The sequence below is a fragment of the Neoarius graeffei genome, chromosome 8, assembly GCF_027579695.1.
Source record: "Neoarius graeffei isolate fNeoGra1 chromosome 8, fNeoGra1.pri, whole genome shotgun sequence".
Lineage (NCBI taxonomy): Eukaryota > Metazoa > Chordata > Actinopteri > Siluriformes > Ariidae > Neoarius > Neoarius graeffei.
In genome coordinates, this window is record NC_083576.1 from 74,535,231 (window position 1) to 74,550,383 (window position 15,153).

The window sequence follows — 15,153 nt, forward strand, 5'->3', positions numbered from 1 at the left end:
CAGGGAGGGCCATCTCTTTTTCCACTTGATTTTTCTTGACAGATGAAGCCATTGAACAGAGAGACCGTTTGGAACGACTTGGCGTTATTATTGACAGTACCTTGTCTACGAGTCTTCATATTAAGAACACAGTTAATGGAGTATACGCTAAACTTTCAGCCATCAAATGAATCAAAAGTGTGCTCTCAGTCAACCTCGCTGTGAAGTTATACAAGAATTTCGAATACTGTTGTCCGTTACTACTGGGTATTACTAATGATTTCCGTGATAAATTTGAGAAAGCCAGTTGTTTTGGCCTTAGATCCATCTTCAAACTGCCTTACGTATGACCGTTCATGTAAAGATGTTTTAGTCATGGCCACAGGCATCTACAGACGGTCATGCCATTCCTCATCCTTGGTTTATCAAGCCTTAGTCTTTACCTGTGGTCTGAACGACATAAAGGAACTCTTTTCAAATACAACAAACCCATTATAATTTAAGAGGGGGGTAACCTCAGACTAAAGAAAGAAAGTACAACTTTATTCATCACACATTTGTGAAATTTCTCAAAAAATACACACGAGCAATGAGTGCACACCCATACCTAGAGCAGTGGGCTCTGCTAATATGCTAACAGTGCCTGGGGAGCACTTGGTGCCTCACTCAAGGGTATCTCAGCCCAAGGCCATCCCATATTAAACTAACCGCATTTCTTTGAGCTGTGGGGGAAACCGGAGCACCCGGAAGAACCCACGCAGACACGGGGAGAACATGCAAACTCCACACAGAAAGGCCCCCACCAGCTGCTGGGCTCGAACCCAGAACCTTCTCGCTGTGAGGCGACCGTGCTAACCACTTACACCACCGTGCCGCCCCATCGAACAAGAAGTGGACTCCCGGATCATTTATCCATCTGGTGACTCGTACGTGGAACGATCTTCCTACAGAATTGAGACATCTTGATTCTTTAATCAAGTTTGAAAGCGCCATAAAGAAAACGAATCTTCCTAGTGACACGTAGTGCGAATGTAATATTTGTGATCAATAGAGTTAAATTGCATTTAGTTATATTTTTGATTTAATGACATAGTATTAAATTTAAAATATGTCTTGTATAAAACGTCCTTGATGTAATTAAATAATATTGGCTGGCTTTTTTTTGGTGGTATATCAGATATATTCCATTCAGCTGGCATGATATTGAACGAGTTGAAGACGGGTAGCTGAATGGAATATCTGATATACCATGAAAAAAGCCAGCCAACATTATTATTATTATTATTATTATTATTATACATGCACATTTGATGGAACAATTATAGATTTTACAAAAAGTTAAGAACAGGGCGGTAACTTACCAATGCTGATTCTGCTCAAATGTAATTCAGTGTTCTGTCAATCCAATGTACTGTCCAAAGTCAAAGTTCTAACAATAAAAAGGGTACGAGTCCAAAAAGCCTGAACAACAACCCAACTCGTATACAAGCTACAGTTAGGTCCATATGTATTTGGACACTGACACAAATTTTTTTTTTTTTTTTTTACCTGTTTACTGAAACATATTAAAGTTATAATTATATAATGGACATAAAGTCCAGACTTTCAGCTTTCATTTGAGGGTATCCACATTAAAATTGGATGAAGGGTTTAGGAGTTTCAGCTCCTTAACATGTGCCACCCTGTTTTTAAAGGGACCAAAAGTAATTGGACAATTGACTCAAAGGCTATTTCATGGGCAGGTGTGGGAAATTCCTTCGTTATGTCATTCTCAATTAAGCGGATAAAAGGCCTGGAGTTGATTTGAGGTGTGGTGCTTGCATTTGGAAGATTTTGCTGTGAAGAAAACATGCGGTCAAAGGAGCTGTCCATGCAGGTGAAACAAGCCATCCTTAAGCTGCGAAAAGAGAAAAAACCCATCCGAGAAATTGCTACAATATTAGGAGTGGCAAAATCTACAGTTTGGTACATCCTGAGAAAGAAAGAAAGAAAGAAAGAAAGAAAGAAAGAAAGAAAGAACTGGTGAACTCAATGCAAAAAGACCTGGACGCCCACAGAAGACAACAGTGGTGGATGATCGCAGAATGAAGAGAAACCCCTTCACAACAGCCAACCAAGTAAACAACACTCTCCAGGAGGTAGGCGTATCAATATCCAAATCTACCATAAAGAGAAGACTGCATGAAAGTAAATACAGAGGGTTCACTGCACGGTGCAAGCCACTCATAAGCCTCAAGAATAAAAAGACTAGATTGGACTTTGCTAAAAAACATCTAAAAAAGCCAGCACAGTTCTGGAAGAACATTCTTTGGACAGATGAAACCAAGATCAACCTCTACCAGAATGATGGAAAGAAAAAAGTATGGCAAAGGCGTGGTACAGCTCATGATCCAAAGCATACCACATCATCTGTAAAACACGGTGGAGGCAGTGTGATGGCTTGGGCATGCATGGCTGCCAGTGGCACTGGGTCACTAGTGCTTATTGATGATGTGACACAGGACAGAAGCAGCCGGATGAATTCTGAGGTGTTCAGAGACATACAGCGTGCTCAGATCCAGCCAAATGCAGCCAAACTGATTGGTCGGCGTTTCATAATACAGATGGACAATTGATAAATTGAGCATGCATTTCACTTGTTAAAGACTAAACTTCAAACAGAAAGGCCCACAAACAAACAGCAACTGAAAACCGCTGCAGTAAAGGCCTGGCAGAGCATTAAAAAGGAGGAAACGCAACGTCTGGTGATGTCCATGAGTTCGACTTCAGGCAGTCATTGCCAACAAAGGGTTTTCAAACAAGTATTAGAAATGAACATTTTATTTACAATTATTTAATTTGTCCAATTACTTTTGAGCCCCTGAAATGAAGGGATTGTGTTTAAAAAATGCTTTAGTTCCTCACATTTTTATGCAATCATTTTGTTCAACCCACTGAATTAAAGCTGAAAGTCTGAACTTCAACTGCATCTGAATTGTTTTGTTCAAAAATCATTGTGGTAATGTACAGAACCAAAATTAGAAAAATTTTGTCTCTGTCCAAATATTTATGGACCTAACTGTATATCCAGGCTGACCATTCAAGTTCAGTTACTTTTGGTCGGAGTTAATTGTTCCATTGCAGTTGTTCAAAACAAAAGGGCTTTGCTGAGTGAACTCCATGAGTGAATTCCTCTCGTAAAAGTCTGCGTCACTTTTCCTCACCTCCAAGTAGAACTTTATATTTCCGCTATTTTCAATGTCCATTGGTCTGTTTTTCTCTTGTAAATATGCGTAAAGAATATCCAGTGAAGTTTTGTAGCCTTTCTGGTGTTCAGCACATCTGTCTTTTTTAAATCTTCCGCTTTGAATGAAGCAAACCTCGCGGGTCATGTTTATGTACAAACTGTCTGAGTCTCTCGCTAGGAAGTTTTACATCTCTGACGTGTCTCTTTTCCAGTTTTTCGATGTCTGTTGGCCTGTTTTTCTCTTTGTAAATATGCGTGAAGAATATCTAATGAAGTTTTGGTAGCCTTTCGGGTGTTCAGCGTATATTTTAGTTTCAGTTTATTAATTTAGTGCTTAAACCGAGCACTGGATTAACCTTGTCTTCTCTCTGTCCCGGCTGACAAAGAAATTGTGTGCATGTGCAGCAGCAAAGTTGTCATTGGATCTTCGCGTGAGCTCCATTGTGTTGTCTTGACAACGTGCAATATTGTAACAATATTGCACGCTCCTTCTCCATTGGGAGAGTGGTGTAATACATGGAGGATAAGTGATATGATAACACTATTGCATGCCGTTTAATGAACCCACTAGAAGGGAACAGAATACATGTTATTTACCAGCTGGGAGGTCCGTATCGTGAAATACCGTGACCGAGGTCTTGAAAGTACTGACTGAGGCTGTCTGGGCCGAGGTCAGTATTCAAGGCCGAGGTCACAGTATTTCACCATACGGACCGACCTTAAGCTGGTAAGTAATATATTTGTTGTTTTTTTTTTACCAAATTCTAGCAGAAAACGAGAACGCCCGAAAGGGAAAACCGAGCCGAAGCGAGCCGCCATTTTGAATCCTCATTCACGGCTGTAATGCAAATTGCTTCCTCCTCGGTATACAAGTGCACTTCCATGGCAGGAAAAAAAACTACATTTTGCCGCCTATATAGTCCCCTATTTATACAAAATTGAGTCATTCAGGATTCAGCCATGTTTTTGCTTGGCGTTAGCAAGTTAGAGGTTTTTAGCTTTCTCCTGAAATGTTTTCTTTTATTTCTTCTTCCTCAGGGTCGTAAAACTCACTTTGGCTGTGAACACTGTCGTTATCGCTATCCATGCTGTAAAATTAATGCTGTTCTCCTGAGAAATGCTGGCGAAAATTTATAAGATTTTTGATAATCTTATAAATATCTTTTATAAAAAAAAAAAAAGATAAACATTGACAAAAAAATGCTACCATGTTTGTTGTTGTGAACGAGCGAGTCGCCAGAGGTCCGTAACTGGGGTCCGTACCATAGGATACGGACCCGCTCGCCAGCCAATCGACCACGAAAAAAATAATTTTTTTTTTATTCCATGGAAAAAGTGACCCGACCCGTATGTATAATAGTGTGTGTGTGTGTGTGTGTGTGTGTATGATATTTACCTATTAGTAGTTTGATGCTCGTTTATATTTTTAATTTAGCTCTTTTATTAGTTTGAATGTATTTGAGTCTTTGACTCCTTGTACATTTCGACGATGAATAAAGCCGTGATTGATTGATCATGTTGAAATGTTTAGTCACTCGTTCCAGAGCATCTAGCTGCAGGAATATATTAATTTCCCATCAAATATCAGCTTATTTATCTAATGTCTTGGCATATATCAGCCACCTGGTGGCAGTATGGGTGACTGATGTGTTTTTGTGTGTGTGTGTGTGTGTGTGTGTGTGTGTGTAGCTGAGGCTGATAGATTGGGGTCTGGCTGAGTTCTATCACCCTGCACAGGAGTACAATGTCCGAGTGGCATCTCGCTACTTCAAGGGTCCTGAGCTGCTCGTGGATTACCAAGTAAGACATTTAACTCGCACTTGACGCTTTAATGAACGATTTAAGTTTGCCTTGTGAGTGGTCAGAATGTTTAACAAGAGTTCACTAGTAATAAGACACGCATGTGCATGCGTGTGTGGTAGTAGTTAATCAGTTGCCGTAGCAGAGTAAAGGTTTCCTGATGTGCAGTAAATATTAAGACCAGAACAGCACTTCAGACTGGTCTAATCTTTACAGCACTGATCTTCATTTCTGGATTATTATTATTATTATTATTATTTTTTTTTTTTAAATCTTTTATGCAGATGTATGACTACAGTCTGGACATGTGGAGTCTGGGCTGCATGCTGGCCAGTATGATTTTCAGGAAGGAGCCGTTCTTCCACGGTCAGGACAACTACGACCAGGTGAGGGAGGGGGAGGGAATCGGCGAGCTGCCAGGAATGAACATCTGGATATTTCTCTGAATCAAAGTCAGAGAGTAGTTTGAATTTTATCAGTTGACATAATAAAGGACACATTTATACTCCGTTAATCCTTTTATTAGAGAATTCAAATCCTGAAGAGTCTGTTTACAGAGGTCCATAACCGGGGTCCGTATCGTAGGATACGGACGCGCTCGCCAGCCAATCAGAGCGCAGGGTTTGATGGAAACCGGACCGTGAAAAAAATAATTACACATTATGAAAGAAAATGCTGTTCCTAAAAACACTAAAGATGCTGCGAAATTTGGTCTAAAACTATTCAAAGGTAAGGTGGGGTTGTGATTGATTTCAAAACAAGGTGTTTTAATGTGACTCAGTGTAGATAAATGGCGCAAGACTGTGCCATGCATTTATTACATTTGCATGCTGCTTTTGAAGTTTTAATATATATATATATATATATATATATAATATTTTTTTTTTTTTTTTTTAAATACAGTTTTTATGGCTACTGCCTCAGAGGCGAAGCGAGGCAGTAGCCACTATGTCATCGTGTTGTAAGAATAAGTGTAACAATAGCGCACTACACGTGTGCATACACACAAGCATTACTATCAGCAGAACAGTGAATTGTGATCTTGCGATACGAACAATCGATCTTGCGTTATCAAAGGTACACAAGAACGAGTGGCGAAGCCATTACGTATGTCATTGTGATTTAAAAATGTAAGAATGAGTGTAACAGTAGTGAAACTTCATAACCAATCAGCACTTATCCTGATCAAGTTCGATTCCCCGTTCTACTTCTTGATAAACTTCAGAACCAGAAACGAAATAAGAGAAACCTCGTTATAACTTCGTAGTATCGGAAGATAATCAGCAGATAAAAAGAGAAACGAAATTTCACCCCGTGGTTCTCCGAGGCTACTGATCCGATATCAAGTAAGTGGTTTTTATTTTCAGAAAATTTACCTTTTGATTATCACAGCTTTTGTTTGGTCCTTCTGAAAGGTCAAACGAAAGATTTTGTAAGTTTTTCAGCTTTGTGGCAGATATGCTGAGAAGCCAATATCACACTTTTGCAATTTGCTTTAATTTTTTCTCATCATTCTCATTATCTCTAGCCGCTTTATCCTTCTACAGGGTCGCAGGCAAGCTGGAGCCTATCCCAGCTGACTACGGGCGAAAGGCGGGGTACACCCTGGACAAGTCGCCAGGTCATCACAGGGCTGACACATAGACACAGACAACCATTCACACTCACATTCACACCTACGGTCAATTTAGAGTCACCAGTTAACCTAACCTGCATGTCTTTGGACTGTGGGGGAAACCGGAGCACCCGGAGGAAACCCACGCGGACACGGGGAGAACATGCAAACTCCGCACAGAAAGGCCCTCGCCGGCCCCGGGGCTCGAACCCGGAACTTCTTGCTGTGAGGCGACAGCGCTAACCACTACACCACCATGCCACCGCTTTAATTTTTTAATTTTGTTTTTTATTTTAGTGTCTTTACACTACACTTGTGAAACAAAATGTGCTCATTAGTACTAAATAATGTTTCTCAGACGATTCATGAACAAGTGCTTTTTTACTATTTTGAAAATGGATCGAGTTCATAGCGCTGTATTTCGAACAAAACACAGTAAACAAAATTGGTAACCAAAATACTCCGAGCCCTGATGCTGCTCACAGCTTGGTGATGCTTGCAAGAGATGAGGTGAGTAGAATTGATGACATTGTATATATGCGATATTTACTGTATGGACATGGGATCAGGAAACAATTTTATTTATAAGCAGGAGCCACATGGACCCATAGTGTACCTAATTATTTATTTATTTTTTAAAAAAAAAATCGCCTGTGCATTTACACTAAAACGATTATCCTCCTTAAGCTCCGTTAATAATGATCTCGACTTCGTGTCAGTTATTATTCACTGATATTCACTTCACCTTCAGTAAATGATTGTTAATTAACAGTAACAACTGTGTTAGTTTCTTTAAAGATTTTTAGAGAGAATTTTCTCTGCCTGCAGTTGGTGCGGATTGCTAAAGTCCTCGGAACCGACGAGCTCTTCGGCTACCTGCGAAAATATCACATTGAACTGGACCCGCGCTTTAAGGACCTGCTTGGCCAGTGAGTACCAACAGGAGGCGCTTGTGCTACACCGCCTGGTTTATGGCTGTGTATTACAACCCCGATTCCAAAAAAGTTGGGACAAAGTACAAATTGTAAATAAAAACGGAATGCAATAATTTACAAATCTCAAAAACTGATATTGTATTCACAATAGAACATAGACAACATATCAAATGTCGAAAGTGAGACATTTTGAAATTTCATGCCAAATATTGGCTCATTTGAAATTTCATGACAGCAACACATCTCAAAAAAGTTGGGACAGGGGCAATAAGAGGCTGGAAAAGTTAAAGGGACAAAAAAGGAACAGCTGGAGGACCAAACTGCAACTCATTAGGTCAATTGGCAATAGGTCATTAACATGACTGGGTATAAAAAGAGCATCTTGGAGTGGCAGCGGCTCTCAGAAGTAAAGATGGGAAGAGGATCACCAATCCCCCTAATTCTGCGCCGACAAATAGTGGAGCAATATCAGAAAGGAGTTCGACAGTGTAAAATTGCAAAGAGTTTGAACATATCATCATCTACAGTGCATAATATCATCAAAAGATTCAGAGAATCTGGAAGAATCTCTGTGCGTAAGGGTCAAGGCCAGAAAACCATACTGGGTGCCCGTGATCTTCGGGCCCTTAGACGGCACTGTATCACATACAGGCATGCTTCTGTATTGGAAATCACAAAATGGGCTCAGGAATATTTCCAGAGAACATTATCTGTGAACACAATTCACCGTGCCAGCCGCCGTTGCCAGCTAAAACTCTATAGTTCAAAGAAGAAGCCGTATCTAAACATGATCCAGAAGCGCAGACGTCTTCTCTGGGCCAAGGCTCATTTAAAATGGACTGTGGCAAAGTGGAAAACTGTTCTGTGGTCAGACGAATCAAAATGTGAAGTTCTTTATGGAAATCAGGGACGCCGTGTCATTCGGACTAAAGAGGAGAAGGACGACCCAAGTTGTTATCAGCGCTCAGTTCAGAAGCCTGCATCTCTGATGGTATGGGGTTGCATTAGTGTGTGTGGCATGGGCAGCTTACACATCTGGAAAGACACCATCAATGCTGAAAGGTATATCCAGGTTCTAGAGCAACATATGCTCCCATCCAGACGACGTCTCTTTCAGGGAAGACCTTGCATTTTCCAACATGACAATGCCAAACCACATACTGCATCAATTACAGCATCATGGCTGCGTAGAAGAAGGGTCCGGGTACTGAACTGGCCAGCCTGCAGTCCAGATCTTTCACCCATAGAAAACATTTGGCGCATCATAAAACGGAAGATACGACAAAAAAGACCTAAGACAGTTGAGCAACTAGAATCCTACATTAGACAAGAATGGGTTAACATTCCTATCCCTAAACTTGAGCAACTTGTCTCCTCAGTCCCCAGACGTTTACAGACTGTTGTAAAGAGAAAAGGGGATGTCTCACAGTGGTAAACATGGCCTTGTCCCAACTTTTTTGAGATGTGTTGTTGTCATGAAATTTAAAATCACCTAATTTTTCTCTTTAAATGATACATTTTCTCAGTTTAAACATTTGATATGTCATCTATGTTCTATTCTGAATAAAATATGGAATTTTGAAACTTCCACATCATTGCATTCCGTTTTTATTTACAATTTGTACTTTGTCCCAACTTTTTTGGAATCGGGGTTGTATTAGCTGAGGGTCAGATGGTGTAGAGCTGAGTGAATGAATGAAAGGAAGACACCGATTCATGCAGTATGTGAGATTATGGGCAACTGTGTAAACGAAATCAGGTTTCACTTTGACTGTTTAATGGAGCCAGAATGAAAAGTATAACCATTAGTTTGGTAGCGCACTCGTGATTTAGATCGTAACTGCATTTTTATTGTGCACTATTCTGTACTGTTTCTACTACATTATTTGAAAAGTTGATCCCAGTCGCATTTCAAGGATTTTGAGGGAAATCCTGTGAGGTCAACACGCTGCAAATTCAGACAACAGAATAACAAACACGTTGCAGTTCCAAGAAACGGCAATGGAAGTGTTTCCAAAGGACACTTAAACGTGAATTAAATTTATTTTTTTTGGGTGATTCATGATGGTTGTTATTGTTAGTTCTGCTAGCCATCCATTGTTTTTTTTTTTTTTAAATATATAATGTAAGTGATTTTCGAATTTCTCAACCAATCTAGATGAAGAGCAACCCACAGCACGAAGGCATGCTACTACTCCATCACAAATAAGCAGTGATGGCTAATAAATGAGCTACAGTGCAAATGTTTTTGGATTATTTTAACATTTGTGATTGCATGATTTTGAATGTTATTGTAGAGATCAGCTGTTCATCTAGCATCGGCTTTTTGCGGCTACTGCCTCATAGAGGCGGAGCGAGGTAGCGCATACACATGCAGGTGTTCCGATTAAAATGGCCGGTGAGCGTATACAATTCGGTTCACCGTTCGAAATAAATGGACTAGACTAAAGAACTGGCTTTCAGACATGTTTATGCTTATTACCGAGGGAAAGTGCGTTCCTATTTTAAAATATACTCCATGTGTGATGGAGACGTGATACACTTCCGAGTTGTTACAGGAAGCTGTCGAAAAGAGTACTGAGACCACTGAGCTCTAGCGTCCGGCCTTTTCCGGGAAATGAGTTTGGGTCATGGCGACAGCGTGTGTATGTCAGCCTCGGTTCAGAGGTTTCAGTTTCGAAAACTGTAAGAGGGAAGAGTAGAATAATATAAAGTCCAGACACTTGGTGTATTTTACTTCTGTGATTTGTTCATTTTTGGATTACGTGTCATTTTTGTGGCTACGGACTCATAGAGTAAATATATAAGCTGTATTTACTGTATGGACATGGGATCAGAAAAGAATTTTATTTATAAGCAGGAGCCACGTGGACCCATAGGGTACAAAAATATAATTGGTCAAACTTTTGCTATTCACGTTAATTTTTTTATTTTATTTTTAATTTTGGTCTTTACACTACACTTGTGAAACAAAATGTGCTCATTAGTACTAAAGAATGCTTCGAAGACAATTCATGAACAGGTGCTTTCTTACTCATCTCATCTCATCATCTCTAGCCGCTTTATCCTTCTACAGAGTCGCAGGCAAGCTGGAGCCTATCCCAGCTGACTACGGGGGAAAGGCGGGGTACACCCTGGACAAGTCGCCAGGTCATCACAGGGCTGACACATAGACACAGACAACCATTCACACTCACATTCACACCTACGGTCAATTTAGAGTCACCAGTTAACCTAACCTGCATGTCTTTGGACTGTGGGGGAAACCGGAGCACCCGGAGGAAACCCACGCGGACACGGGGAGAACATGCAAACTCCGCACAGAAAGGCCCTCGCCGGCCACGGGGCTCGAACCCGGACCTTCTTGCTGTGAGGCGACAGCGCTAACCACTACACCACCGTGCCGCCCGCTGCTTTCTTACTATTTTTTAAAATAGATTTAGTTCACAGTAAACAAAATACTCCGAGCCCTGATGCTGCTCACAGCTTGGTGATGCTTGCAAGAGATGAGGCGAATAGACTTGATAACTTGTGTGTGTATATATGCTATATTTACTGTAAGGACATGGGATCAGAAAACAATTTTATTTATAAGCAAGAGCCACATGTACCCATAGCATACCTAATTTTATTATTGTGTTCATCGCTTTTAAGTGTCCTCTGGAAACACTGTTTTTGGTTAGTGCAGCACATTTCTGTTCGTGTGTTATCTGAAGTTGCAGCACATTGACCTTTCGGCCACCGTCAGGGCTGTGGTGTTGTGCGTTTTATTTATTTATTTTTAAATTTAAATTGTTCAGTATATTGTTTGTTTATTTAGCTTAAAGCTAGCTGCTTCTTCTTCCGGCTGCTCCTGTTTGGGGTCGCCACAGCGGATCTGTCCTGCATATTTGATTTGGCATAGGTTTTTACCCCGGATGCTCTTCCTGACGCAACCCTCCCCAATCTATCCAGGCTTGGGTCCAGCACTAAGTATACACTGGCTTGTGCAACCCCAGTGGCTGGGTATTTTACCTAAACTGCATGTCTTTGAACAGTCGGAGGAAACTGGAGCACCCGGAGAAAACCCACACAGACATGGGAAGAACATGCAAACTCCACACAGGAAGACCACCGTCTGCCACTGGGCTCAAACCCAGAGCCTTCTTCCTGTGAGGCAATGGCGCCAACCACTACACCACTGTGCCGCCTGGTGCTGTACGCTTTTTTTTTTTTTTTTAAATATAAAGAACATTCTGACCAATGCTGGTATGATGTAAAATCTATTGGCGATGTTTGCGTACCAATTGTTATGTTTGCTCCATTACTCATTAGTGGACAAGGCTACTGGTGTCCAGGACAAGGGCGAAGATGGGACGGGGGATTTATAGTGACCCCCAGATTTATAGTGACCCCCATCTGTCCCCCCCACCCACCGTCCCTACGTAAGGCGCCACACATAGGTAGAAAAAGTGAGGATTAATGTTCCGTTAGTTAGACTAACTTACACTGCAGCACAAAGTTGAAATGGCAGCAGCAGCAGCCTTGTCAGTGATCAATCCACATTTTCCCTTTCTTGAATCGGTGTAGGCTGGAGCAGATCCTTGCAGAGTTGGGAAAGCAAGGTGTTCATTTTCCACGTAATTCTCGGTTAATAACACTGCACAGCTCATCCATTTGATAGCAGCGGTGTTTCTGCTGCGACTAATGGTGCGTTCAGTTGTACTTTGAAGTTTGAAGTCGGAAAAGCATTGAAATCCAGCATCTACCAGCATAAACGTTGGGGTTTTTGTTTCATTTCATTAACTGGCCATTTTTTTTTCGAATTCCATGTTCCATGATGTCCCAGTTTTTAAACTGGGAAGCGCTCAGTTCTGAGGTTATGTTGCTCGGAGCTCCAAGTGCCGACTTCCAATGTAAATGTAACGCACCATCTCGACCCCGGGGTCCTAAGGGGAGCTGAGGACTTTGCCTGTCGCGGTAACCATAGTGATCATAAACAACTGTCTAATGACCGAGCTGGTGATCTTTCTGCCACATTAAGCCAGAGAAGAGGGGGGAAAAAAATCACAGCGTTTGTTTCAAGAACCAAAAGATGTAAATATCCTATGCCTGTTGCCTGTTGCCTTTCCCAGATGTGACAAATACTTGTTTTGTAATGTTGAGTAGCTAGTCTGATAATAATAAGAAGGAATTTGGACTTACCTGAAGTAGGCTAAATGTAAACTAGCAGCATTCTAGGCTGTAGGTGAATATCTTTTAATGTTATTTTTATGTATAATGTTATTTTAGTAAGCAGCAACTGTTAACTGAAATTATGAGATTCAAGATGTTCACATTGTCCTCCTGGCCTGCAGGCAATCCCTGGTGGGGTCAACAATGAAAAAACAAAAAACAATTAGCTACAGCATTTTTTCAAAAACCAAGCAATGTTGACCAGGTAGGCCTTTGTCTACCAATGTTCATTCAATTAGAAAACTCACAATTCGAATGCATATTGAAGCTTCAGTACACACACACTTTATATATGCATTTACACAAAATGGAATCACTTGCTGACAGCTCAGTCCCCCCCAGTTCAAAAATCCTATCTGCGCCCCTGGTCCAGGATTAGTTTAAAATATGAAGGGGAAGCCAGTAATGGTGTGTGTGTTGGAACATGGCCTAAGATGGAGACTGTCCTGTAGAGTGTAGACAGCCAGGTGGTGGTGTTGTGTGGTGATCAGTTTTTCTGTCTGTGTCTGTACTGTAGGCAGACGAGGAAGCGCTGGGAGCAGTTTGTGCAGGCAGAGAATCAGCACCTGGTGAGTCCTGAGGCTCTGGACCTGCTGGATAAACTACTGCGCTACGACCACCAGCAGAGACTCACCGCCACCGAAGCCATGGAGCACCCCTACTTCTGTGAGCTCATGTCTTAAATTTGTGGGCTAGCACCTTCTAATTTTTCTAACAGAAATTTGTTGTGTGTGTACACTGATCAGCCATAACATTTAAAACCACCTGCCTAATATTGTGTCGGCCCCCCTTGTGCCACCAAAACAATTCTGACCTGCTGAGGCATGGACTCTACATGACTTAGTATCCAAGACATTAGCAGCAGATCCTTTAATAATATGTTTAATTTATATAGCGCCTTTCTCAAAACCCAAGGTCGCTTTACAATAATAGGCAGAAAAAAGAAAAGAAAAAAGTCCACCAAATAGAGGTCAGGATATCATTCCGGTGGTGTAGCAGCCACAGTCCCACCAAAAGGCGCACAAAAACAAGTCCCACATCTCCAGCACAGCCACCGTGACGCTGCCAGCAACATCGCTCGAACGCCACGCCATGGATCCGCAAAGCGAGCACAGAAGCACCGCCATGCAGAGTGCTGGTACGTCCCAAACCGCCTAGCCTGGGCCCGCCCATCCTAAGCGTGACGCAACACGAGGGCCTGTTCCGAGCTTAGTCTGGCCAGGCAGGCTATCTACAGCATTTCCAAGCTCCCGAAAAATCGGGAACCAATCAACTTTGAGCATCTCCAACGGCCCTGGGTAGAGGCGTGTTCAAGGCAGTGACGTAGTAGAACTGCGACCGGAAGCCATAGATTGTTTACAGAATCTATGCCGGAAGTGCTTCATTCACTAGAAACATTACGAACATGGAGCAGCGGCAAGCCTTTAACACAGCGGTAGATGCTGTATTGAAAGCATTCAGCGGGAAGTTCTCATTGAAAACAGAGCAAAGAGCAGCCCTGGAGGTATTTACTGAAAGGAAGGACGTTTTCGCCTTGCTCCCGACCGGCTTCGGTAAGAGTTTAATCTACCAGTTAGCCCCGTCGCGTCACATACGTCAGAGGAAAGAGTGATGTGATTGGTTTAAGCTTCGTCACAGCCTTTTCTGGCTTTGACCAGTAGCAAACTGAGGCATTTCAGGGAGGCGGGTCAACCACGGGCTCTGGGAAACGGTTTGGCTTAATAGCTTGGCCAGACCAAATGCTCGGAGAGCTTTGAAGTCGCGTTAGCCAGGCTACAAACCGCCTGCACAGCTGCCACGACGCCACTGAGCAACATCGCTTGTAACATCACACCAAGCATTAAAGCACAGAGCGCTGGACAACCACGATGTTAAAATGAGCAACGAGCTCACTGCAGTCCATAGCTGGGAGCACAGGCATCACCCACAGCGAACCAAGGCCTGGAGGGAACCGACACCCAAAACTGGGTCCGGAGCTACACCGCAACTGGCGGACAAAAACACTCAAACATCAAACACAGAAAAAAATTTAAATAAAAAAAAAAAGAGAGAAAATAAAATAAAAAAGCTCCGGTGAGAAGCAGCAGCCAGAATGCACACGACGTACTCTCAACCGGAAAGCAGAAACGGGGGAAAAAAAAAAAAGTCCTATAAGGTCTTGATCTGTAGCACATCCTGCAGATCAAGCATCTGTAGGATGTGCTGGATAAGCAAGCCCTTTAAGTCCTATAAGGGCTTGTTTATCCAGCACATCCTACAGATGCTTGATCAGATTGAGATCTGGAGAATCTGAAGGCCAAATCAACAACGTGAACTCTTGATCATGTTCCTCAAACCATTCCTGAACAGTAGTGTACATCAGTTGCCCCCTAAAAATGAAAAGT

General features: G+C 42.0%; 1 protein-coding gene across 2 annotated transcripts in view; it reads left to right on the plus strand.

The window, feature by feature from the left end:
* The window catches only part of csnk2a2b (casein kinase 2, alpha prime polypeptide b), a 73,496-nt gene that overhangs the window by 32,944 nt on the left and 25,399 nt on the right, over positions 1 to 15,153 (plus strand). For both annotated transcript variants that reach the window (XR_009655246.1, XM_060928242.1), the window contains exons 7-10: positions 4,895 to 5,005; positions 5,290 to 5,391; positions 7,449 to 7,549; positions 13,287 to 13,435. Coding sequence is in view for 1 of the 2 variants with exons in the window: in XM_060928242.1 (XP_060784225.1) it covers positions 4,895 to 5,005; positions 5,290 to 5,391; positions 7,449 to 7,549; positions 13,287 to 13,435 (463 nt within the window). In the remaining variant the exon portion in view is untranslated. The remainder of the gene's footprint in view (positions 1 to 4,894; positions 5,006 to 5,289; positions 5,392 to 7,448; positions 7,550 to 13,286; positions 13,436 to 15,153) is intronic.